The sequence below is a fragment of the Equus asinus genome, chromosome 9 (genome assembly GCF_041296235.1).
Source record: "Equus asinus isolate D_3611 breed Donkey chromosome 9, EquAss-T2T_v2, whole genome shotgun sequence".
Classification (NCBI taxonomy): Eukaryota; Metazoa; Chordata; class Mammalia; order Perissodactyla; family Equidae; genus Equus; species Equus asinus.
Genome location: NC_091798.1, coordinates 29,585,047 through 29,609,790, shown reverse-complemented (window position 1 = coordinate 29,609,790; position 24,744 = coordinate 29,585,047). Strand labels below are relative to the sequence as shown.

Sequence of the window (24,744 nt, the reverse complement as noted above, 5' to 3'; positions counted from 1 at the left end):
AGAATAGCTCAATCCATAAGATGTACCCCTGGGCCTTCTTTCTCAGGTCTGAATGGTCAATAATATCTGATGTCACTGTTCTCAGTTCACTCTTCATAATGAAAACAGGAATTTGCCCACACAGGTTCCCACATCCGTCAGGTGTGGCCTCTGCCCTCCAGAAGTTCTCACCTAGAGGGGACCCATCTTTTCACAGTAGACAGTTCAGCCATGCAGGAAGGGGCTCTGGAGGGCAGGAAATGTGAAGGAATCAAGTGGGAACTATGTGAACATGGGTAAACCATGTTTATCCACACAGACACCCTCACCCCTGCAGGTATGCTCTCCTGCAGGGCAGCTCCAGCAGGAGGGTTCATCTAGAGCTGCTCACGGAGGAATAGGTGAAATCACAGGAAGGAGGGCAGGAGATATTTTAGCAATATCAAGTTCTAAAATCTATGGCCAGCAAGACTTCTCACCCCAAGAGTTTTCCTCTGTAAGGGTCCTCAGTTCCCAAGGAAGGCACCTGGGGCTACAGGGCAGGGTTCAGAAAAGAAGTGAAGAGACATTAGACAGGGTCCTTATGTGCAATCACCACAGTTTATATAAGTGTCTGTAAAAAATAATGAAAGTTTAATAAAATGTCACTTTAACATACCAAGAATCAAGGCCATGAGGGTCAAAAACGGTAAAATGAAACAGTCATAGGAATGGGATATCAAAGTGGGAACCAATCACAGGAATGGGAGGTCAAAGCAGAGTGTCTGAAGTACAAAGCAAGTGCAGATGTGGCTTTTAACCGTGAGTCTCAGCATCCTGTTGCAGGAGGATACAGAGGAAAGATAAAAAGAACTAATATTACCTGAAAATGTGCTCTACATTGTACTTTTATTTACCAATAAGTAAAAATATTCAGATAGGTGAAGTAGGTTTGCCTGAAGTCACACAATCTGTACGAGCCAGGATTAAACCCAAGATCATCTGGTTCAGTACCAAAGTCTTTCCACCATACCAAATTCTCAGTGAGGGCAAGTAAAGGGGAGACCTGGTCAAGAAGCATCAATTTCAAGGTCCAGGATCTTTCCATAGAGACAGGTCAACTTATGATGCTTGAAATGGGAAAACACATAAACATCACTTTTACTGAATCTGATCAGCCTATCTTTCCATCTTTGTACAAGAATTTTACATGTATCTTTAGGGGTCACGCTAAGCTCCTCCTTATAATGCAGTTTCTAAGAACTGATTTTTTTACTCAAGCTTTCTTCATGTCCTTTATAGGGAACTACTGTATGGTCAAAATTATGCCAAGCTAATATTAGCAATTTCACAACGTCTGGTTGTTATATGGTATAATAAGGAATACGTAACTTGACAATAGTCTATATAAATGATTTCTTCTACTGACCATTCAGTTCATAACTTTAAGAGCTTTACATGCCATGTTGAAAGTATCCTTCACTTATATATTTTCCATCATCTTTACTGAAAGAATTAGGTATCACCACACTACAGACATGAATTCTCTTGTAAAATTCTATCTATAAAGATGTGTTTCACAAACTTATTAGGTTTCTAGTATTTATTAAGGCTTCAGCTAATATTGAAGGCTTTTCTGTGTTCAGTTCATTCTGATTTTACACTGCTATGAATTCTCTGATGTACAGTGAGTTGTGATTTCTGGATGAAGGCTTTCCCACATACAGCACACTGATAGGGTCTTTCCCCAGTATGAATTCTCTGATGTAAAACAAGGTCTGATTTCTGGGAAAAGGCTTTTCCACATTCAGCACAGATGTAAGGTTTCTCTCCTGTATGAATTCGCTGATGTCCTGGGAGGTGGGACTTCTGAGAGAAGGCTTTCCCACATTCAGTGCATACATAAGGTTTTTCTCCTGTGTGAATTCTCTGATGTCCAATGAGATGTGATTTCTGACAGAAGGCTTTTCCGCATTCACTGCATTTATAGGGTTTCTCTCCAGTATGTGTTCTCTGATGGATGATGAGCTGTGACTTCCGGGAGAAGGTCTTCCCACAGTCAGTACATTCATAAGGCTTCTCCCCAGTATGAATTAACAGGTGTGTAATGAGTTCTGTTTTCCTGCTGAAGGCTTCTGCACATTGAGCACATTTGTAGGGTTTCTCCCCAGTGTGAATTCTTTTATGTATGATGAGATGGGACTTCTCACAGAAGGCTTTCCCACATTCAGTACACTCATATGGCTTCTCTCCAGTATGAGCTCTATGATGTATAATCAGCTGTGACTTCTGGGAGAAGGCCTTCCCACACTCTCTACATTCATAAGGTTTCTCTCCAGTGTGAATTCTCTGATGTATGATGAGGGGTGATTTCTGGGAGAAGGCTTTCCCACATGCACTACATTCGTATGGTTTTTCCCCAGTGTGGACTCTCTGATGTATAATGAGGGATGATTTTTGAGAGAAGGCTTTTCTACATTCAGAACATTCATAAGGTTTCTCCCCAGTATGGGTTCTCTGATGTACAACGAGATGAAACTTCTCGCTGAAGGCTTTGCCACACGCACCACAATCATATGGTTTCTTTCCAGTATGAATTCGTTGATGTACAATGAGTTGTGACTTCTTAGCAAAAGCTTTTCCACATGTCATACATATACAGGTTTTCTCCTTAGTTTCAACATTCGGAAGTTGAACAAGGGACTGTTTATTGCTGAAAATGTTTCCACATGGATTATCATCACAGGGTATTACTCCATTGTGAATTTTCCCAAGACTGGAATTGGACACACCATGGCTAGATGATTTTTCATATCCAAAACTCTCATCAGGGTTTTTTCTTGCATTGCCCTTATTACAACTAGGAAGGTCAATATTAGATTTCAAGGGTTTTTTTAGTGCATGATAGTTATGGGGTCTTTGTCTTGAAATATCTGGCTCTATGCACTCTTGAAATATTTTTCCTAATGCACTGTATTTATGGTCTGACTCCATAGTCATTGTTTTGTTGTTGATGACAGTTACTTGCCTGAAAAGTTTGTCTTGGTTTTCTTGATATCTCTGCAGCTGGCCATCACCTTGATAGAATTTTAAAATGGAGTACAATGAATCATCCTTTGTGACTCCTTTCAGTATCTTATTATGGAAGGAAACAGACCCCAAAATACATGATTCAGGGTTCTCAAGGTTACTCTTCCTGTCTAGAGGAAAGAAAGATAAAAGTCATAAAGAACAATTAACAGAATGCAGAAGAATGGAACAAATGATTGATCCAACGTAGCTGATGAACTCAGAAAACAGGGATGGAGACAGGTCATCTTCTAAGACAGTACAGCATATAGTATGATCAGCTGAATGAAGAGACAAGGATGTTAAAGAGAAATATTCATAGAAAAACTAGACCTGAAAGAGGTAGAAAAAAGTGCCTGGGTTGCTCTAATCTTGGATCATTCCTCTAGAATCTTCCCAATTCCCCTGTTTTCTGAACAGAGATGCTTTTCACCTTTTGAATTCACTTATTTTATAAACCATTTGCTATATATTTACTTAACTAGTATTATCCCATCTCTTCTGTAACTCAAAATACTTTAACTCTCCTCAGTCTGCTTTCCTAATTAACAACTAACACAAACGACAGAAAAATCCAAGATCCCACTATGGATTCAGTATTAGATTCACAGCAGGAATCCAAGCTTGAATTCCACTCCTCCCTATACTTTCTATACCTATCAAACAAAACTAGCAAAGCTCTCCTGGAAAAGCCCTATTTCCCTAAATACAAGGTTTTGTTCATATACTTTCTCTTCAGCCAACAGTCTGCCTTCACCCTCCTCCTTCAGCATCATCAACACTTAATATAACTTTCAAAGCAGCTACAGCTGCATGCTCAGAAAAATGCCTTCTCAAATGCTGTTGCATCTCTTTAGACTCTAATTTTCTCTGAACTTTTAAAAACAGTAACTGTATTTGACATTTAATTTTGTACAGCCATATATCTGGAGGTTTTACCTTCTATGTTCTTGGAAGGAATCCGCCTTCTATTGCCTATTAGGCCTTTTCATAAAAGGCATTTTATATATATAAACATGTATAGAGAGAGTATACATATATATTTGTGTGTATGTGTGTGTATAGAGAGAGAGAGAAGATGAATAAGAAATAGCTCTCCCCTATAAAGGCCCACAATATTTAATTGATTATTTCCTGAATACCTACTAAATTTTCAACATACGAACAAAGAACAAGAAATTTCAATAAGGATAGAAACATAAGCCTCAGGCACCAATCAATTAAAAAAACAAAACAAACAAACTGATATTTCACTTCCCTTGTCTCCCATCTGCCTGATTTTCATCTGGATAGATCCAATTTGATATGTCTCTCTTTATGATCCATGGATCTTCTCCTTGTTCCAACTTGGAGATGACATCTGGTTTGGAAACTGGATGTCCTATTAAATGGAAATCAGAGGAATTGGGATTGACTGCACTGAAGGAAGAAAAGATGGTCAGTTTAAGGAGGTCTAAAAAGAAGCAGTCTAGCTGACCCTCAGCAAAGTAAAGACCTCCATTTGGGAAGGTATAAAGATCACTACACATGGCAGGAACCATCTAACCATAGCAACTGATAAGGAAAGGTACTTGATGGGACAAGTCTGAGTTACGCAGGGAGCCATCCTTACCCATTGAGACCAGGTGGCTGTAGTTCTCCAGCATCACATCCCTGTACAGGGTCCTCTGGGCAGGATCCAGTTGCTGCCACTCCTCCTGGGTGAAATCCACAGCCACATCCTTGAATGATACTATCCCCTGCAACAGTATATTCCTGTTCAATCTGAAGTGATTATGCTCATCATCTCTACTATACTATGCAAAACTATACCTACACCTCATTTTGTATCATAGTATTTGGGAGAAACAATGTAAAATCCTGTCTTTAGCAAGAAGAATCCAATAGATCAGCAAAATAGCAGAGGTAAATCATAAAATGCCTATCTAATACAAATAGGAATTTAATAAATGATAAGGCTAGCAATCAAATAACTGGAAGGAAGAGAGATTATTCAATGAATAGTATTGAAACAACTGGATGGTCAACTGGAAAAGAATAACATTGAATCCATGTTATAGGCTGAATTGTATCCCTGAAAATTCCTATGTTGAAGTCTTAACCCCCAAGATCTCAGAATGTGACCTTATTTGGAAAGAGGGTCATTGCAGATGTAATTAGTTATCTGAGGCCATTAGGGAGGACCCTAATCCAACATGACTGATGTCCATATCAAAAGGAGAAACCTGAACAGAGAGGCAGACACACATAGAGGAAAGATGATATGAAGAGACATGGGGATAAGACGGTCATCTAGAAGCCAAGGAGAAAGGCCTGCAATAGGCCCCTCCCTCACAGCCCTCAGAAGGAACCAACCCTGCTGACACCTTGAGTTTTGACTTCTAGCCTCCAGAACTGTGAGAAAATAAATTTCTGTTGTTTGATCCATCTTGTTTGTGGTACTTTGTTACAGCAGTCCTAGCAAAGTAATATACTATATCTTATGTCTTGGAAAACAGAAAACATACATTCTGGAAGGAGCAAAAATTTAAACTCTAAAAAATATCCAAGACCATAAAAGTAACAAAACAAAACATGGGAGTATTTTTATTAATAATTATAGAGCAGAAAAGGCCTTTCAAAGACAACATTAAAAAAGAGAGAGGGGCTGGCGAGGTGGCATAGCGGTTAAGTTTGCTTTGGCAGCCTGGGGTTAACCAGCTCGGATCCCAGGCACAGACCGATGCACTGATCATCAAGCCATGCTGTGCCAGGCGTCCCACATATAAAACAGAGGAAGATAGGCATGGATGTTAGCTTCCTAAAAAAATAAATAAATAAAAAGACAAAATGTGGGGCTGGCCCCGTGGCCGAGTGGTTAAAGTTCACGTGCTCTGCTGCAGGTGGCCCAGTGTTTCGTTGGTTCGAATCCTGGGCGCGGACACGGCACTACTCATCAAACCATGCTGAGGCAGTGTCCCACATGCCACAACTAGAAGGACCCACAACACAGAATATACAACTACGTACCGGGGGGCTTTGGGGAGAAAAATAAAAAAATCTTAAAAAAAAAAGACAAAATGTATTTTCTTAAAAAAAGAGAGAGAGAAAAGCCACATTTGGAGAATCACAGAACATCAGAGTTCTTTAAAATCATAATCTAATCCTGTCATTTTAAAGGAAATAATCTTAGCTTCTCCTAAATCTAACAGTTCTCTCATATATGTCATAGCTAGTAATATAATGAAATTCCACAATTACAATAGTAATACCGAAGAACAGACTTAACAAGAAATGTGCAGGAAACATTCACAAAAAAAATCACAACAAATTATTGACATGGTATTAAAATAAAAGACTTGGGTAAGTGAAGAGTCATAAGATGTTTCTGGAGGGAAAACTATTTTAATTATGTCAGCATTATGTTCACAATAGTTGTCATCTAATAGTGGAATCTGAGTGATTAATATTATTCTAAACTATTCCTCAGGTTTTTTCCTAAACATTCCATTATTACCAAATATTCCTTTGAGAAAAAAAGAAATTAAATACTGTTTCAAATTTCAACATTCCCCTGCTTAAAAGCCTCCTTTGGCCCCCTCCTTGCATACTCAGTCTCGTCTCAGTCATCTCAATCTTAAGGGTTCTCTCATCCCACACCAAGTGTCATATTCACACCATCAAGTCTTATTAATTTTCCCACTTTACATATGAGAAAACGGAGGGTTACAGTGCTTTAGGAACTACCTGCCAGAGCTTACACACTGAAATATGACTGACTGACTCTCAGATTTAAAAGTAGGTGTTCTGACTTGACAGCTTGGGTTCTTGACTACTGCACTCCACACTGCCTCCCTGATCCCGTTGACAAGATCGTTTAGATTTTATTGCTTATTACCACCCTTAGTCACACTTTCCATCAAACACTCTCCACTTTAGTTTCCCTCAGTTCTCAGCCGTCCAAAATAGAAATTTTTACAAATGCTGTTTCCCACCTCACCCTACTTCCCTCATGATCCAAAGTTTGATAAACTTTTAAGCATTTTCTCAACTTCCTTATAAAGCTGGTTGCTCCCCCTTCTCTGCTATATCTCCTTGCTCCATGTCTATTATGGAGCTTTTTTGTGCCAATGTTGGTTTCCACATCTGTTTACCCCATTTCTCTCTGTATTCTTCCCAGGAAAGAACCGTGACTAAATTTTGAGACATTTCACAGCCAGCCAGTGCCTGAGACGTATATTGTGTACTCAAGAAATGATTGCTAAAAAGGAATGAAGACTATAGAAATTAAAAGTTCATGTTTAATTAAAAAGTTTTGTGTATTAGTCAATTACATTCTTCTGATCTAAAGAACATGAGAAAGATAATAAATGTGGAATATAGAGGAAATCCATTCTGATAAGAAAATATGTGTAATTCTAACAATCTGACTTTATTAATGATAACTGAATACTTCAATATACTAAATATGTATACATTTTGTTAATGTTGAGTAAAATAAGTGCATAATCAGTAAAAAATATTGTACTTTTATCAGCTATATACAACTTTTACAGCTTGGGTGACTGTGAGGATGGAAGAGACAGAGGTGATGGAAGGGGAGTAGGTGTTAGAGGGAGAAAAAAAGAATAGACATTTGTGAAAATGATGAATGCACTTCTGGACAATGTAGAGAAAATACAAATCCCTTTTCCTGAAGGAAAAAGCATCTAATTGGTTAATTAGCATGGTAGTTGGATTTATTGGGCTAATAAAAAACCCATTTTCATTCTCTAAAGCAGCTCTAACAGAAATATAAAGCAAATCAGGTAATTTTAAATTCCTAGAAGTTGCATTCAAAAAATTATCTTCAATAATATATACTTATCCCAATAGATCCAAAATATCATCTTAACATGTAATCAATCTTCAAAAATTATGACTGAGTCATTGGAATTCTATCTTCAAAATCCAGTATGTACTTCACACTTAGAACACATTTCAATTCAGACTAGCCAATGTCAAGTGCTCAGTACCCACATGTGGCTGGTGGCTCTGTATTGGACAGCACAGCCTAAAGACACTGACATCCGACAAGGAAAAATACTTATCTTTTCACAACAGAACTCATTTGTTAAGTGCTACTGTAAAATATACATAAGAACTCCTAATGCAAAAGCTGACTTCAAGATTCCACTATAATAATAACAGCTAACACGTAAATAGAGAACAAACCATCCCTAGTTACCGTTCTAAGCATGGTTTTTACTCATTCAATTCTCACAACAACCCTACGAGGATTATAATCTCCATTTTAAAGATGAGGAAACAATGCCAGTCAACCAGGCCACAGGGAAATATTATGTATCTGCTAAAATGATAAAGGAGAATTCTATGTACTGGCATGGGAAGATATTCAAAATGTATACAAAAGTCTCTATGCTGGACGATAAAGTGAAAAGTCAAGTTGCAGAAAAGAATGTTTACTGTAACATTATGTTTTCAAATGAGAAGCACAAGAAAACAAGAGACACTTACAGATTTTTTTCTTTCACATATATACACTTAATCGCAGTTAAACTTACATTCAAAAAGGCTTGGAAAATTAGAAAACGGTTAACACTGATAAACTTAGGAGGAGGGAACTTTAAATTAAAAGCTCTCTCAGTTTTTAAACTTTTATCGTTTTACAGTTTAAAATTTTTATACCATGTATATAGTGAACATTGGCAGGGGAAAAAAATAATATAGACTGTTAAAAATGGAAGAGTGGGGAAGGAACTGGCCTTGAGTTGGATGGTAATCCTACAAACTCTGAAACCACAGCAAAGGGTACAGAGCATCAGGAACCCTTGTTCTCCAAAGCTTTGCCAGATAAGTCTAACTTAGGAACTGCCTTTTGAGAGAAATACATCTTTCGGAAGACCATTGAAAATGTACCCAGAACTATCTTATCTAGATTTTATCAGTGGATAAACCTGGACAATAGGAAGCCTCTGTAATCAATTTGGTCCTCTAAAGCAGAGGTCAGCAAACTTGTTCAATAAAGTATATATTTTCAGCATCACAGGCCAAATGGTCTCTGTTGTACTTACCCAACCCTGCTGTTGTAGCATGAAAACAGCCATAGGCAGCAGTGAACAAATGGCAAGGCTGTACTGCCAATAAAACTTTATTTATAAAAACAGTTGGAGAACTGGATTGGCCCACAGACAACAGTTTGATGACAGCAGCTGAAAGGATAAAGTTCAAGGAGTTTGGCTATGACGTTATGATACCTTCTCTCTAAAAGAGATCATTTTATGATACAGCTAGAACAAATCTATTGCATTTACCACAGGAGTGCTTACTGAGAACACTGTGTATTCCACCACTTAGAGAAAGACCCAAAAAGGATGTCTGTTTTAGACTCATATGGCAAGAAATAATTCTTTCCCATGGGAAATTTATCTACTTTCTCTTTAGAGAATTGCAAATCACGTAACTGATGATGTCTGCAAGAAAGATCAGAAAAATTAGTACAGCAATTTTTAAAGATGATTTCAGGCCAGGTTATCTACATATTCCCTAGAAACTCCTTCTAGGTTTTGATCTTTATTTCGGCTACCTTTTCCCTAATCCAAATTTTAGCTATTTGCACTTCTCCATTTGTAGAGAAAATTTTAAAAATTAAATATTAAAAATAAAAGCAACTCACCTGGGACTTCATCATTTTCTGCTCTTTTCTAAAAGGGCAGATGCCTAAAAAGGCCAAACTGGTGATCAGAAGGACATTTTCACAGACCAGACCCAGATGGCAGCTTCCACATTCACCAGCCTGGAAACAAGGACCACCAGAAGTCAGGTAGATCACGGGCCAGCCTGTGGGAGAAGGTTGCTCAGTCCTTCCAGAAGGGTCAGCAAGCACTATGTGAAGGAAGTCCTCTCGTGACTATACTATGATCACACAGAACTTGGACAAAGTTTTTGAATTGTATAGATGTGAAGACATGTGTCATGCTGATTTACTAGCAACTTATTTTTCCTCTATGAACCAGCAATTCTATGTAGAATGTTTTCATAAGGCAGTAAACATGGATAGATACATACAAGATTCAACTGCAGACAGAGTTCCCCGGCAATAAGAATGGCAATGACCAAATGGAAAACTGAGGAATGTATTCCCTTATTCCCCAGAAACAACCAGCTGAACTCTAATCATCTCCCAAGAGCTCTCTCATATTTTCCCTCAACTCAGCAAACTCTCCTGCCAATCAGTATTTATGGACCAAAATGTTAAATTTTAAGATGTTTTCTGTTCAAATTCTTATTGCTGATTTTCGATAGTGCACTTGTCTGCATCTAAAAATGGTGACAGGTTAGAAGCCCTGATTCAAGGGAAGACAGTGCAATGCATGAAGGTACATACCCGGTAAATTTTCCTCAGTTCCAGGAGGAGTCAGGCAGACAAGGCTGTCCGGGTTCAGAGGAAGTGAGCGCTCCCTTCACAGGGAGACTGTTTTACACGGGATATTCCAGGTTTTGTCAAAGCAGATCCCGAAGGAAACAATCAGAAGAAATCATCTTACTCATCTGTGGGCACCCAGCAGGTGCTCAGTAAATGTTTCTTGAATAAAACATAAAATTATTTCAATTCACTTAGAAAGAGGTAGGACTAAAGTCACACTTTTCATAATAATCCTATCCTTTTCGATTTGTTTGGTCTTGTTTTAAAGTGACCATTTCTTTGGGGGGCATCAGGCTAAGGGCACAATGGTGGCTGGAGAAGGGATTTGACCTTCAAGAACTCAACGTTTGCCTCTGGTCTGTGTAAAGTTTAATGTATATAAAAGCCTTTCCCAGCAAATTGGGAAAATTTGGGCTGATTGTAATGACGCCCTGATCCCATCAGTGCTCCCTCCAATCTCTGAGTCCTCGTGCCTGGCAATCACGAACCCCACAGAACTCCCTCATGCCCATCACACCAGGGACCACCACGCGGAGGCCCCGGTCATTTAGTCCACAGGCCCCTCGCCGATCACTGCTTCCCCAGGGGCTCCTAAATCACTGACCCCAATCATCCCCACCAGTCAGTCCCCCTACCCGCCATTTCTGCTCCCACAGACAACTCCATCACTGACACCTGATTCCCCAATTACTAATCTCATAGCTCACTCCATCCCTGACTCCCAAATAAACCCAACACTAATACCACAAACCTCCCCCACCAGCGACCTCATAAACCCCCAATCACGGACCCTCACGGACCCCTCCCTTCCCATTCCAATCCAACAGACTCACTCATGCTGCACATATCCGGTTTCTGACCTGCGGCGCAGTTATCCGGTCCCGCAAGGCACATCACGGCTTAACTTGGGACGGCCGTCGCATCCATACCGGCGGACTCTCCCGCTTCCTGCCTGGATGAGCAAAACGCGGGGCTCCGAGCCTGCGCGGTTCCGCACCAGGCGGTTTCGCCCGCTCCGCATCCTCGGCGGCTTTGTTCAGGAGGAGCATGGCCGCCCCCTGCACCGAGCCTGACGGGAGCCGCCATCTTGAGAGCCGGATCAGTTCCGTACGGGCGGAAGAATTCCGTTTAATCCAAGCCTGAGGTTGGGCTGTACCACCGCAGCAGGGAGGAGGAGGGGAGGGGGAAGAAGATGACGGAAAGAAGGAGTATATAAACCAGTAAGGTGCCCACTTTTGCAGAGAACTTTCACAAGATTGGAGAAGACGTTTGAGTAATACGTCCTCTATTAGAGGACTGCATTAAGTGAAATAGGAAGAATTTGGAATGGTAAAATATTCTTATCCACGACTCTACTTAAACGTGTTTGTAAATGGCACAGTCCTATGCCGGGAGATTCTACTTGCTGAGGGGGTGAAAAAGCGGAATGGTACAGTCCTCCCCGGGCGGTTCCACTAAGGGAAAGAGGGGCTAAAGTGATGGGAGAGTTCAGGAGGGGCGGAGAAAAGGAATACAGAGTAATAATGAACTTTATGCTAAAAATGACTGTAAAGAGTTCTCTAGGGGAAAGTACTACTACAGTCATAAGTGACGAAGGCCGACTGAAGGAAAAAGGAAAAATTGAGAGACAGGAATGAAAGACCGGCACAGAGAGAGGGATGATGGAAGGAAATCAGAGACTAGGAGAAAGCAGGAATAATGGGGGCAAAGGAGAGGCTGTGTAGGCAGAGAGATGGGAGACTGAAGTCTATACCTTACATCAAGCTTTTATACTTTGTTAAAAATGTGTGTTAACAAACTGTTTCACATGCCTATGTCGACGAAAATAATCCATACCCAATCTATAAATGAAAATTTGGGTGAGTTTATTCTGAGCTGAAATCTGAGGACCGTGGTCCAAGGCCTTTCTTCCCGAAGGAAGAAAGGGCACCAAGGAAGTGGGGTGCACAGAGTGGTTATATACCCCCAGACAGGATGTTTCACATACGATTGAAATGGCCCTTTTACAATAGTCGCGAGACTGCTCTGTCGGCACAGTGATTGATGGAAATAGCAGGTAGGTCTGCTGTCTCAGTGAACACAGCAGAATGGCAGGTCTGTTGTCTCCAGCTGAGTGGTCACAGGTGAGCTCCGCAATCAGTTCCTAGCCTAAGGAAAGGTGCTTAATCTTTAAGGAAATGCCAACGTTGGGAGGGGGAGGGAAGTTGCACCTTTATCTCAAGGGCCTTTGTTCTTGCCATAGGAAATGTATATACAATGCATGCTCAATGGCCACAGTCAGGCCCTTTCGGAAAAAACAAAGTCAGGCCGAATTAGGTTTATACCAAATGGCTTCCTCATATACTCCAATATATATTGCTTGCCATTTCTATTTGTCACCTAAATAGATACAATCTTGAATCATCATAGTTTTCACTGGAGCCATGATTTTTGGTTTATGTAATTAAATGAGCAGCAATTTTATGTTTAGCAGTTTTATTTTCTCATGTGAAATTAAAACAAATCCAGACTTAGATAAGGAGAGATGTTATTCAGAAAGATTATTGCAACAGGGAGAATGCGCCAATCTCAGAAATCTGCAAGCATCTCAAAATCAAATGGAAAAAGGCTTTTCTTTTTACAGGGAGGGCTAAGAAAGGTCAGCAGGAACTTTCAAGAGGTGGGGGTGTGCAAGTGGCAAATGATGAGGATTTTAGGCTGGTTACTTTTAAAACTGCACATGAGAAGCAGGCTCCAAGGACTGGAATTTTGCTTGCCCTTTTGAGAGACATTTGCGTTTGTGAAGGAAGGGGGGATGACCTTGTAGGGACCTGAAATTGGCCACCCCAGGATATGTCTCTTTGGCATCGGGACTGTTTGGGGCTGATTGCTTTTGATAAACTGGGACAGGGAAGGAGGCTCTTGGGAATGGAACTTGCCCTTGTTGGGACACATTTACATTTGTAAGGTAAATCTCTATCTGTAAAAGGTGCCTCCCTCTCTGTACCAGGAAGAAGAAGAGAGATGACCTTATCCCTAGAAACTCTTAATGGGGAAGGCAAGAACTTAAGTTGGTTGCTGTCTGGCAATCTCATGTAACTGATTTAGGGTGGTGGCTTCTGACCTTTACTTAATCCGATTTGATTCTTGTCTAAAAGTCATGGGATCACCCAACGACCAGACCCCACCTGCACTGATACCATTTTAACTTTTTTTCATGTTCTTTCCTTTGTCTTCGTAAAGAGATGACTCACATACCTATGCCTTAAATTTAGCCCTAACCCTCAACTCGGGGCAGCAGCAGGAGCTCTGACTGCCCATGGGTCCTGTCCCCATGCCAGCGGGGGCAGCAGCAGCGGCCCTGCCTGCCCATGGGCCCTGTCCCCATGCCAGTGCGGGCAGCAGAAGCAGCGGCAGCAGAAGCTCTGACTGCCCATGGGTCCTGTCCCCATGCTATTCTATTCTCTAAATAAAAGAGCACTACTGCCAGATCTTGAGAGTCCAAGAAATCTTTCTTTCGACTCCTCGGCTCACCGACCCCGCATCAGCAAACAAGGGCACTTCAAGAGGAAATGTTTCTGCGGTCCTTAGATTCTGGGAATAAGCTATTAAGGGAGGATGTTCTGCACATCCTTAGTGTTTTAGTGTATGTTTAAACTTGTGGGCAAGCCAAAGTTTAGGAGCCTGTGGGGAGGAAAGAGGCATGACTAATGGCTGGTCAAGACAAAGAAGAGGGTAAGAACTAGGCAGTTGTGATCACTCACTTCAATGTAAACTTCCGCAATTACATGAATATTTACTGCATGGCTTGTGCCTAAGACAGTGTAGCCACTGTGTTAGGCACTAAGGGTACAGTGATGATTATTTCAGAATCCTCAGAGTGATGCCAGTGGACACTGTAGGTTTAGGAAGGGGCCAGACCACGGACAGACTTGTAGGAGCTGTGAAAACTTCAGCTTTTGGTGCTAAGAGTGATGAGAAGCTGTCCTTATGTTGTATTGATGTGGGGTCGGTGAGCCGAGGAGTTGAAAGAAAGATTTCTTGGACTCTCAAGATCTGGCAGTAGTGCTCTTTTATTTAGAGAATAGTATGGAATAGCATGGGGACAGGACCCATGGGTAGTCAGAGCTGCTGCGTGGGGACAGGACCCACGGTCAGGCAGAGCTGCTGCTGGCATGTTGCTGCTGCCGCCTCTGCTGCAAACATGGGTGGAGAGTAAGGCTAAATTTAAGGCATAGGTATGTGAGTTATCGCTTTACAAGACAAAAAAAAAGTTAAAATGGTACCAGTGCCGACAGGGTCCGGCCATTGGGTGGTCCCACAACTTTTAGATAAGAATCAAACCGGATTGAGTAAATGGCAGAAGTCACCGCTTAAATATTATCTTCAGCCAAAGACAAAGGAGGATTTGGTGGGGGGGGGGGGCATCAGTTACATGAGGTTGCCAGACAGTAAACAACTTAAGTTCTTGCCTTCCCCATTAAGAGTTTCCAGAGGTAAGGTCATCCCCCCTTCCTTCACAAATGCAAATATCTCTCATCAAAGAGCAAGCAAATTCCAGTCCTCGGAGCCTGCTTCTCCTCTGCAGTTTTAAAATTAACTAGCCTAAAATCCTCATCAGTATCTCCTTAAAAAAGAAGTTGAAGGAGGAGAACTCCCTCATAATGAAAGAAATAAAAATTAAATCTGCATTAAGATACTATTTCTCATCCATTAGCTTGTAAAAAGAAAAAGTATTCTAAGTTTGGAAACATATGGTGTTGGTAAGACCATGGGAATCAGGAATTCTCATATATTACTGGTTGGACAGAAAACTGGTCTAGCTATATAGAGGGTTTGGCAATAGCTAGGAAAACTACGTGTCAGTTATCTATTGCTGTGTAACAAATTACCTGAAATTTAGCAATTTGAAACTATAAACATTTATTGTCTCATAGTTTCTGTGAGTCAAGAATCTGGGAGCAGCTTAGCTGGGCGGTTCAGGTTTAGTCTCTCAGGAGGTTTCAGTCAAGCTGTTGGGCAGGGCTGCAGTTATTTCCAGGCTCATTGGAAGAAGATATGCTTCCAGATTCAATCAAGTGGCTGATAAGAAGCCTCAGAGTATCAGTTTCCCAGCTCAGTTCCCACTGTGTGGGCCTTTCTTAGACTACTTGATTATCCTCACAACATGGCAGTGGCCTTCCCTCTCCTGCAGCCTGGCTTCTACCAAGATGAAGTGAGTCAGTGGAGAAAGAGAGCAAGAGAGCACACACAAGACAGAAGCCATGTCTTTTTATGACCTAAACTGGAAGTGGTATGTCCTTACTTCTTCTGTGTTCTGTTTGCTAAAAGTGAGTCATAAAGGCCTGCCCAGTATCAAAGGAATGGGAACAGAGCTCCACCTCTGAAGGGGAGGATTATCAAAGAATATGTGGATATCTCTCTACAACCGCAACACTACATAGCTTTTCCCCTTTGATCTAGAAACCCCATTTCCAGGAATGCATCCCTAAGATACACTGGCAAAAAAAGACAAAAAAAATAAGGTCAGAAGGTTATTCATTGCAGTACTATTTTTAATACCAACAGGCCGCAGTCAAGCCAAAGATCTACCAACAGAGGTCTGGTTGTATAAATTATGGTATACACACAAAACAGTACTATTCAGCTGTAGGAAAGAGACAGAGCAAAATATCTTTACGTACTAATAAGGAGTGAACTTCAGGATATGATGTTATGTAAAAAAATGAAAATAGTGTGTTATTACCCTTTAGTTTTTTAAAATGTGAAAATGAATGAATATATGCAGTCAATTCTCATTATTCATGGTAGGTATGTTCTATAAAGTTGCTGCAAACACAGAATTAGTGAATAATGAACATTGCTCCTAGAGAAATACATAAATATACACACACACACTTATACACATATATACATGTATACATATATGTATGTATATATGTATAGATATACATAATGCATGCATATCAATAGATTATAATCTTAAATTACAACTTTGTGAATTTTACAACTTTGTGTAATTAAGATTATAATCTTAAAATCAACTTATCCTGGTAGAGTCTATTTTCTTTGTTTTACAAAAGAGAAAATGAGGTTCAGAAGCATTAAGTGACTTACCTGAGGTCACTCCACTAACAGGTGCCAGAGTTGGATTCAAATGCCATCCAACTGGCTGCAGAACTGAAGTGTCTTGTGCAACAATGCACTACCCCTACTGCCTCCATGCCCTGGCCATCTCTGTTTGAGGGCTGGAACAAGAGAGAGAGCATCCCCTTGTTCAACCTCAGCTGGAAATGTGTGCATGGGGCAACTCAAAATTTTCACTGCTCTGTGCATGTCTGCTAATGACTGCAAAAGCACCATGAGTATTGATTTTGGGGTTACAACCAAATTTTAGCAAATAGGTGAACTTGCAGTTACGGAATCTGTGAATAATGAAGATAAGTGTTTATATGTTTACCTTAAAAATAAAAAGCAAATAATGGAAGAATAAATGATCAAATGAAGTATTATCTATAAAGAGTACTTATCTATTGAAATGTAGCAACTTATCTCAAAACTTAGTGGCTTAAAGCAACACACATTTATTGTCCCACAGTTTCTGTGGGTCAGGAATCTGGACATATATTATCTGGGTCACCTGCTTCAGGGTCTCCCACAAATCTACCATCAAGGTACTAGCCCAGGCTGGGATCTCATCTGAAGGCTTGACTGGGGAAAGATCCACTTCCAAGCTCAATTACATGATTGCTGACAGAATTCAACACCTTAAGGATTGTTGGACTAAGGGCATTTATGTCCTTGCTGGCTGTTGGATGGAAGCCACCCACAGTACCTTGCCATGCAGGACTCTCCAACTTGCAACTTGCTTATTTAATGAGGCAGAAGAAAGAGTCTGTAAGTAAGATGGAAGTCACAATCTTTTATAACCTAATCACCAAAATGGCATCCCCTCAACGTTGCCACATTCTATTGATTATAAGCTACTTACTCATATGGAGGGTATTACAAAGGCCATGAATACCATGAGGTGGGACTCACTGGTGGCCATTTTAGACACTTCCCACCACGGGGAAGAAGGAAGTAAGATAGAGGGGACAAAGATAGTACATAATCTTCCTTGAATGTACATCATTCTGTGGATATGACTTTGGAACCTGAAAAAGTTTACATAATTATAAAACAAAATTAAATTTTATAATATGGTTTCAAACTTAGCATATTTAAGAGGAAAAATTACAACAGATATCACAGAAATACAAAAGATTATAAGAGCATACTATGAAAAACTATCTGCTAACAAATTGGACAATCTAGAAGAAATGGATAAATTCTTAGACTCATACAACCTCCCAAAACTTAATCAAGAAGAAATAGAGAATCTGAATAGACCAGTCACAAGGAAAGAGATTGAAAGAATAATCAAAAACCTCCAAAAAAATAAAATTCCAGGGCCAGATTTCTTCTTTGGAAAACTCTACCAAACATTCAAAGAAAATTCAAACACTTCCAGAAAGTTGAAGAAGACAGAACACTTCCAAACACATTTTCTGAGGCCAACATCAGACTGACCCCAAAGCCAGACAAGGACAACACAAAGAAGCAAAATTACAGGCCAAGATTGCTAATGAATATAGATGCAAAAATCCTCAACAAAATACTGGCAACTGAATACAGCAATACATCAAAAGGATCACACACCATGATCAAGTGAGATTTATATCAGGGAAACAGGGATGGTGCAACATCCACACCTCAATGTGATACACCACATTAACAAAATGAGGAATAAAAACCACATGATCATCTCAATAGATGCTGAGAAAGCATTTGATAAGATCCAACATCCATTTATGATTTTAAAAAAGTCTCAATAAAATGGGTATAGAAAGAAAGCACCTCAGTATAATAAAGGTCATATATGACAAACCCACAGCCAACATCATACTCAATGGGGAAAAACTGAAAGCCATTCCTCTCAGAACAGGCACAAAACAAGGATGCCCACTCTTGCCACTCTTATTCGACATAGTACCAGAGGTTTTGGCTAGGGCAATTAGGCAAGAAAAAGAAATAAAAGAAATCCAAATAGGCAATGAAGAAGTGAAACTTCTGCTGTTTGCAGATGACATGACTTTATATTTAGAAAACCCTAAAGAATCCATCAGAAAACTGTTACAAATAATCGACAACTACAGCAAAGTTGCAGGGTACAAAATCAACTTACAAAAATCAGTTGCATTTCTATACTCTAATAACATATTAACAGAACTCAAGAATACAATCTCATTTACAATTGCAAAAAAAAAGAATAAAATATCTAGGAACAGATTTAACCAATGAGGTGAAAGATCTATACAATGAAAACTATAAGACGCAATTGAAAGAAATCAATGATGATGTAAAGAAATGGAAAGATATTCCACGTACATGGATTGGAAGAATAAATATAGGTAAAATGTCCATACTACCTAAAGCAATCTACAGATTCAATGCAATCCCAATCAGAATCCCAATGACATTCTTCACAGAAATAGAACAAAAAATCCTAAAATTCATATGGGGCAACTAATAGACCCTAAATAGCTAAAGCAATCCTGAGAAAAAAAAGAAAGCTGGAGGCATCACAATCCCTGACTTCAAAATATACTACAAAGCTATAGTAATCAAAACAGCATGGTACTGGTACAAAAACAGGCACACAGATCAATGGAACAGAATTGAAAGCCCAGAAATAAAACAGCACATCTACAGACAGCTAATCTTCGACAAAGGAGCTAAGGACATACAACGGAGAAAGGAAAGTATCTTCAACAAATGGTGCTGGGAAAACTGGACAGCCACATGCAAAAATATGAAAGTAATGCATTATCTTTCACCATACACAAAAATTAACTCAAAATGGATAAAAGACTTGAAGGTAAGACCTGAAACCATGAAACTCTTAGAATAAATATAGGCAGTACACTCTTTGATGTTGGTCTCAAAAGGATCTTTTTGAATACCATGTCTGCTCAGGCAAGGAAAACAAAAGAAAAATAAACAAGTGAGACTTCATCAGACTAAAGAGCTTCTGCAAGGCAAAGGAAACCAGGAACAAACGAAAAGACAACCCACCAACTAGGAGAAAATATTTGCAAATCATATATCTGACAAGGGGTTAATCTTCAAAATATATAAAGAACTCACACAACTCAACAACAACAAAAAACAATAAAAAATGGGCAGAGGATATGAACAGACATTTTTCCAAAGGAGATATACCAATGGCCAATTGGCACATGAAAAGATGTTCAACATCACTAGTCATCAGGGAAATGCAAATCAAAACCACACTGAGATATCACCTTACACCTGTTAGAAGCTATAATCACCAAGACAAAAGTTAACAAATGTTGGAGAGAATATAGAGATAAGGGAACCTTCATACACTGCTGGCGGGAATGCAAACTGGTGCAGCCACTAGGGAAAAGTATGGAGATTTCTCAAAAAATTAAAAATAGAAATACAATACAACCCAGCTATCCCACTACTGTGTATTTACCCAAAGAACTTGAAATCAACAATTCAAAGTCTTACACACCCCTATATTCATTGCAGCATTATTCACAATAGCCAAAAAATGGAAGCAACCCAAGTGCCCATCAACTGATGATTGGATAAAGAAGCTGTGGTGATATATACAATGGAATACCACTCAGCCAAAAAAAGGACAAAATCGTCTCATTTGTAACCACATGGATGGACCTTGAGGGTATTACGTTAAGGAAAATAAGCCAGACAGAGAAAGACAAACACTGTGTAATTTCACTTATATGTGGAAGATAAACTAACACATGGACAAAGAGAACAGATTAGTGGTCACCAGAGGGGATGGAGGTTAGGGGGTGGGCATAAGACGTAAAGGGGCACATTTATATGGTGACTGACAAGGAATAACGTACAACTGAAATTTCACAATGTTATAAACTATTATGACCTCAATAAAATAATTTTTTAAAAACCTACCAAAAAGAAAAACCCAGGACCACGTGGTTTCATTGGTGAATTCTACCAAACATTTAAAGAAGAATTAACAACTCTTCTTAAACTCTTCCAAAAACTTGAAGGAGGGAACACTCTCAAAATTTATGAGGCCAACATTATGCGGACACCAAAACCAGATAAGGACATTACAAGAAAACTATAAGCCAATACCCTTGATGAATATAGATGCAAAAATCCTCAACAAAATACTAACAAACAGAATTTAACAGCACATTAAAAGGGCCATACACCATGACCAACTGGGATTTAGACTTGGGATGTAAGGATGTAACAAGATACACAAATCAATAAATGTGATAGACCACATTAACAGAATGAAGGACAAAAAAATCATGTGATCATCTCAATACATGCAGAAAAGCATGTGACAAAATTCAACATCCTTTCATTATAAAAACCCTCAACAAATTAGGTACAGAAGAAATGTCCCTCCACATAATAAAGGCCATATATGACATGTTCATAGTTAACATCCTTATAAATGGTGAAAAGCTAAAAGCTTTTTCTCTAAAATCAGGAACAACAAAAGGATGCCCACTCTTGCCACTTCTGATCAGCATAGTACTGCAAATACACATATTTCTAGGCATGTGGTATTTTTCATGCCACTGTAATTGACATCTTTAAATTTTCATTTTATATCTATTGCTAGCATATAGAAACTTTATTTTTTAAAATACTTTACATACACAAACCTTGCTAAACTTCCTACTTCTAATAATCTATATATTTTTATTCTCTACACATATAATTTTATAACCTGCAAATGTTTTGTTTGTTGCTTTCCAACCATTATACCATTTTTTTTCTTGCCTGATTTCCCTGACTGGGTCCTCCAACCATGTTGAATAAATCTGGGGAAAGTAGACATTGTCTTTTTTCCAGACCTCAAAGGGAAAATTTTCCATACTTTACCAATGTGTTAAGCTTTGCTATATTTTATAGCAATACATAGTATATATCATGATCAGATTAATGAGGTTCTCTGGAAGCTAAAAGGGCAAAGTGGAAGGCCTGTAAATAGGAACTCTGGAGTCTTTATTTTCCTTAATTTCTGTAACTGTCACTGTATTATCATTTCCTCCTTGCAAGATTTCTGTATGTTCCTAATATGAGAACTTGACTTCCCACACCTCCATGAGGGCCATTGGGGGCCCCCTTCCATCAAGACCCCTCAAAGCAGATCACTCCATGGGACATGCCTGAAAGTTTCATTTCCCAGCTGCAAATGGCCAGTTATATCTGATACCACTGTTCACAACGACAGAAAGAATGTTCTCATACAGGTTTGCACATCTTTTTGTGGTGTGCCATCTCCTCTGCAGACGTTCTCATGCAGTCTTACTTCTCAGAGTAAACACTGGAGACCTGCAGAGAAAGGGTCAGCCAGACAGGAAATGTGGAGGAATCAGGTAGAAACTTTACACGCAGACACCATATTTAGCCATACATGTCACTACATCCCTGCCACATGTGCCCTCTCCCCATCAGGGGTGTTTACCGGAAGATTCTCATGGGACAAGAGTTAGGGCCACAACAAAGAACACATTAGCATTTTAGAGTTAACAGGTGAGGTTTTTATGTCCTGACATTATACTTGCCTGTGTAAGCTATCGGGGCATGTCTTCTCTACTCTCTAAGGGTTTTTCTCCGAGGGTCACTCAATTCTCATGAAAAAGAGTTGGTGCTTCAGGGAGCAGGACAAACAAGAGCTGCAGAGGTATCACACAGGGTCTTTATGTGCAAGCACCATAATTTATGTGTTTGCAAAATAAAATAAACGAAAAGTAACTGAAGTCTCCTTAACATAGCAAGAGCTAGGCCGCCAGACACAAGGGCAATGAAATGGACAGAGGAGAGGACAGGAAATCAGGAGAGTGTCTGGAGTGCAAATAAGTTTAAACATGTACACGTTAGTATTAGCAACCTATGGCAAGAAAACAGAGGGAAGATAAAGGGGACAAATATTAGCTAAAAATGTGCTGTCTGCCAGGATTTCACCTACAGATGAGGGAAGGAACACTGAGGGTTAAAAAAGGCTTCCCTGAAGTCATGCAACCTGTGAGTAATGGAACAAGGGTTAAAAACCTATGACGACCTGGGTTTAAAACCAATGCCTTTCCTCCACATCAAGCTCCTAGAGGGGCAGGGTAAAAGGGAGAAATGAGCAAGAAGTGTCAATTCCAAGACCCTGGGTCCATCCACAGAATCAGATCAACTTATATATGTATTTTTTGGAGGAAGATTGGCCCTGAGCTAATATCCGTGCCCATCTTGCTCTACTTTATATGTGGGATGCCTACCACAGCATGGCTTGCCAAGTAGTGATATGTCTACACCCAAGATCTGAACCAGCGAACATTGGGCCACCAAAGCAGAATGTACGAACTTAACTGCTACACCACCAGGCCAGCCCCCAACTTATATTCTTGAAATGGAAAAACACAAAAAGACCACATTTATTAGACTTAACTCATCTTTCCATTTTTCTACAATAAGAGTTTTACATATAACTTTAGGGGTGATACTCCACTCCCTTCCTCCAAGTACAGTTTCTAGGTCTTGGCATTTTTTGCCTCAAACTTTCTTCATGTGCTTTATGGGGATTTGCTGCATGGCCACAATTATGCTAGGCTAACATTAACAACATTACTACGTCTGATTCTTCTTATGTAGTATAGTGAGAAACATGTAACTTCAAAGTAGTCTATAGATGTAAGTTGTTCTGTTATACTCACCATTCAGCTCACAATATTAAAAGTTTTACTGCCATAGTGAAAATGCCTATCATTTATATAATTAAGGCTTTTGTATTATCTTTCATAAAAAATTAACTACATTAAACTTGATTTCACTTGTAAAATTTTATCAACAAAGATGTCTCAAAACTCATCAAATCTATGGGGTTTGTGGTATTTATTAAGGCTGGAACAGATACTGTAGGCTTTTCTGTGCTCAGTCCATTCCTATGATTTTACCACTGTATGAATTCTCTGATGTATGGTGGTAACTTCTGGATGAAGGCTTTTCACATACAGCACATCAATAGGGCTTCCCCCCAGTATGAATTCTCTGATGTACAACAAGGTCTGACTTCTGAGAAAAGGCTTTTTTTCCACATTCAGCACATATGTAAGGTTTCTCTCCTGTATGAATTCGCTGATGTCCTGGGAGGTGGGACTTCTGAGAGAAGGCTTTCCCACATTCAGTGCATACATAAGGTTTCTCTCCTGTGTGAATTCTCTGATGTCCAATGAGATGTGATTTCTGACAGAAGGCTTTTCCGCATTCACTGCATTTATAGGGTTTCTCTCCAGTATGTGTTCTCTGATGGATGATGAGCTGTGACTTCCGGGAGAAGGTCTTCCCACAGTCAGTACATTCATAAGGCTTCTCCCCAGTATGAATTAACAGGTGTGTAATGAGTTCTGCTTTCCTGCCGAAGGCTTCTGCACATTGAGCACATTTGTAGGGTTTCTCCCCAGTGTGAATTCTTTTATGTATGATGAGATGGGACTTCTCACAGAAGGCCTTCCTATATTCAGTACATTTGTACAGCTTCTCTCCAGTATGAGTTCTATGATGTATAATCAGCTGTGACTTCTGGGAGAAGGCCTTCCCACACCGATTACATTCATAAGGTTTCTCTCCAGTGTGAATTCTCTTATGTATGATGAGAGGTGATTTCAGGAAGAAGGCTTTCCCACATTCACTACACTCATATGGTTTTTCCCCAGAATGAACCCTCTGATGTATAATGAGGGATGATTTTTGAGAGAAGGCTTTTCCACATTCAGAGCATTCATAAGGTTTCTCCCCAGTATGAGTTCTCTGATGTACAATGAGCTGAAGGCTTTCCCACACGCACCACAATCATCTGGTTTCTTTCCAGTATGAATTCATTGACGTATAATGAGCTGTGACTTTTTGAGAAAAGATTTTCCACATTCAATACATATACAGGTCTTTTCCCCATTCACATATTGAATAAGAGACTGTTTATTGCTGATAATCTTTCCACATTGATTATCTTCACAGTGTTTCATTCCATTATGAAGTTTTTCATGCTTACAATAGGAAAAATTAGGTGTTCTCCCACATGCAAAATTCTCATCAGTGTTTTTTCTTCCATAATCCCTATTACAACTGAATAGGTTTATATTGGGTTTCAAGATCTTTCCAAATGAATCACATTTACACAGCCTTTGTCTTAAAGTATCTAGGTCTGTGCAGTCGTGAAATATTTTTCCAAATGCATTATATGTATGGCCTGACTCATCAATAAC

General features: G+C 39.6%; 2 protein-coding genes across 2 annotated transcripts; both read right to left on the bottom strand.

Moving 5' to 3' along the window:
• Positions 1-848: 848 nt before the first annotated feature.
• Positions 849-9,841, bottom strand: LOC106838507 (zinc finger protein 300). Its single transcript, XM_070517189.1, has 4 exons — positions 9,683-9,841; positions 4,640-4,766; positions 4,282-4,408; positions 849-3,154 (listed from the first exon to the last, which is right to left on the bottom strand). Exons 1-4 carry the CDS (start codon positions 9,695-9,697, stop codon positions 1,606-1,608), a joined length of 1,818 nt encoding a protein of 605 aa, XP_070373290.1. The 5' UTR covers positions 9,698-9,841; the 3' UTR covers positions 849-1,605.
• A 13,065-nt stretch (positions 9,842-22,906) lies between these two features.
• LOC106826863 (zinc finger protein 300-like) lies at positions 22,907-24,325 on the bottom strand (the record flags this gene model as incomplete). The annotated part of the gene is made up of 1 exon (XM_070517340.1): positions 22,907-24,325. A coding segment is annotated over one exon (825 nt), but the record flags the coding sequence as incomplete, so codon positions are not given.
• Positions 24,326-24,744: the final 419 nt, after the last annotated feature.

Bases quoted from the DNA above. Each gene is read 5' to 3' on its own strand.
- LOC106838507 (XM_070517189.1), bottom strand. The intron at 4,409-4,639 runs GTAAGGATGGCT...TCCATTTAATAG, and splicing joins CAGCCACCTGGTCTCAATGG to GACATCCAGTTTCCAAACCA. The intron at 3,155-4,281 runs GTGAAATATCAG...TCCTCTAGACAG, and splicing joins GCAGATGGGAGACAAGGGAA to GAAGAGTAACCTTGAGAACC.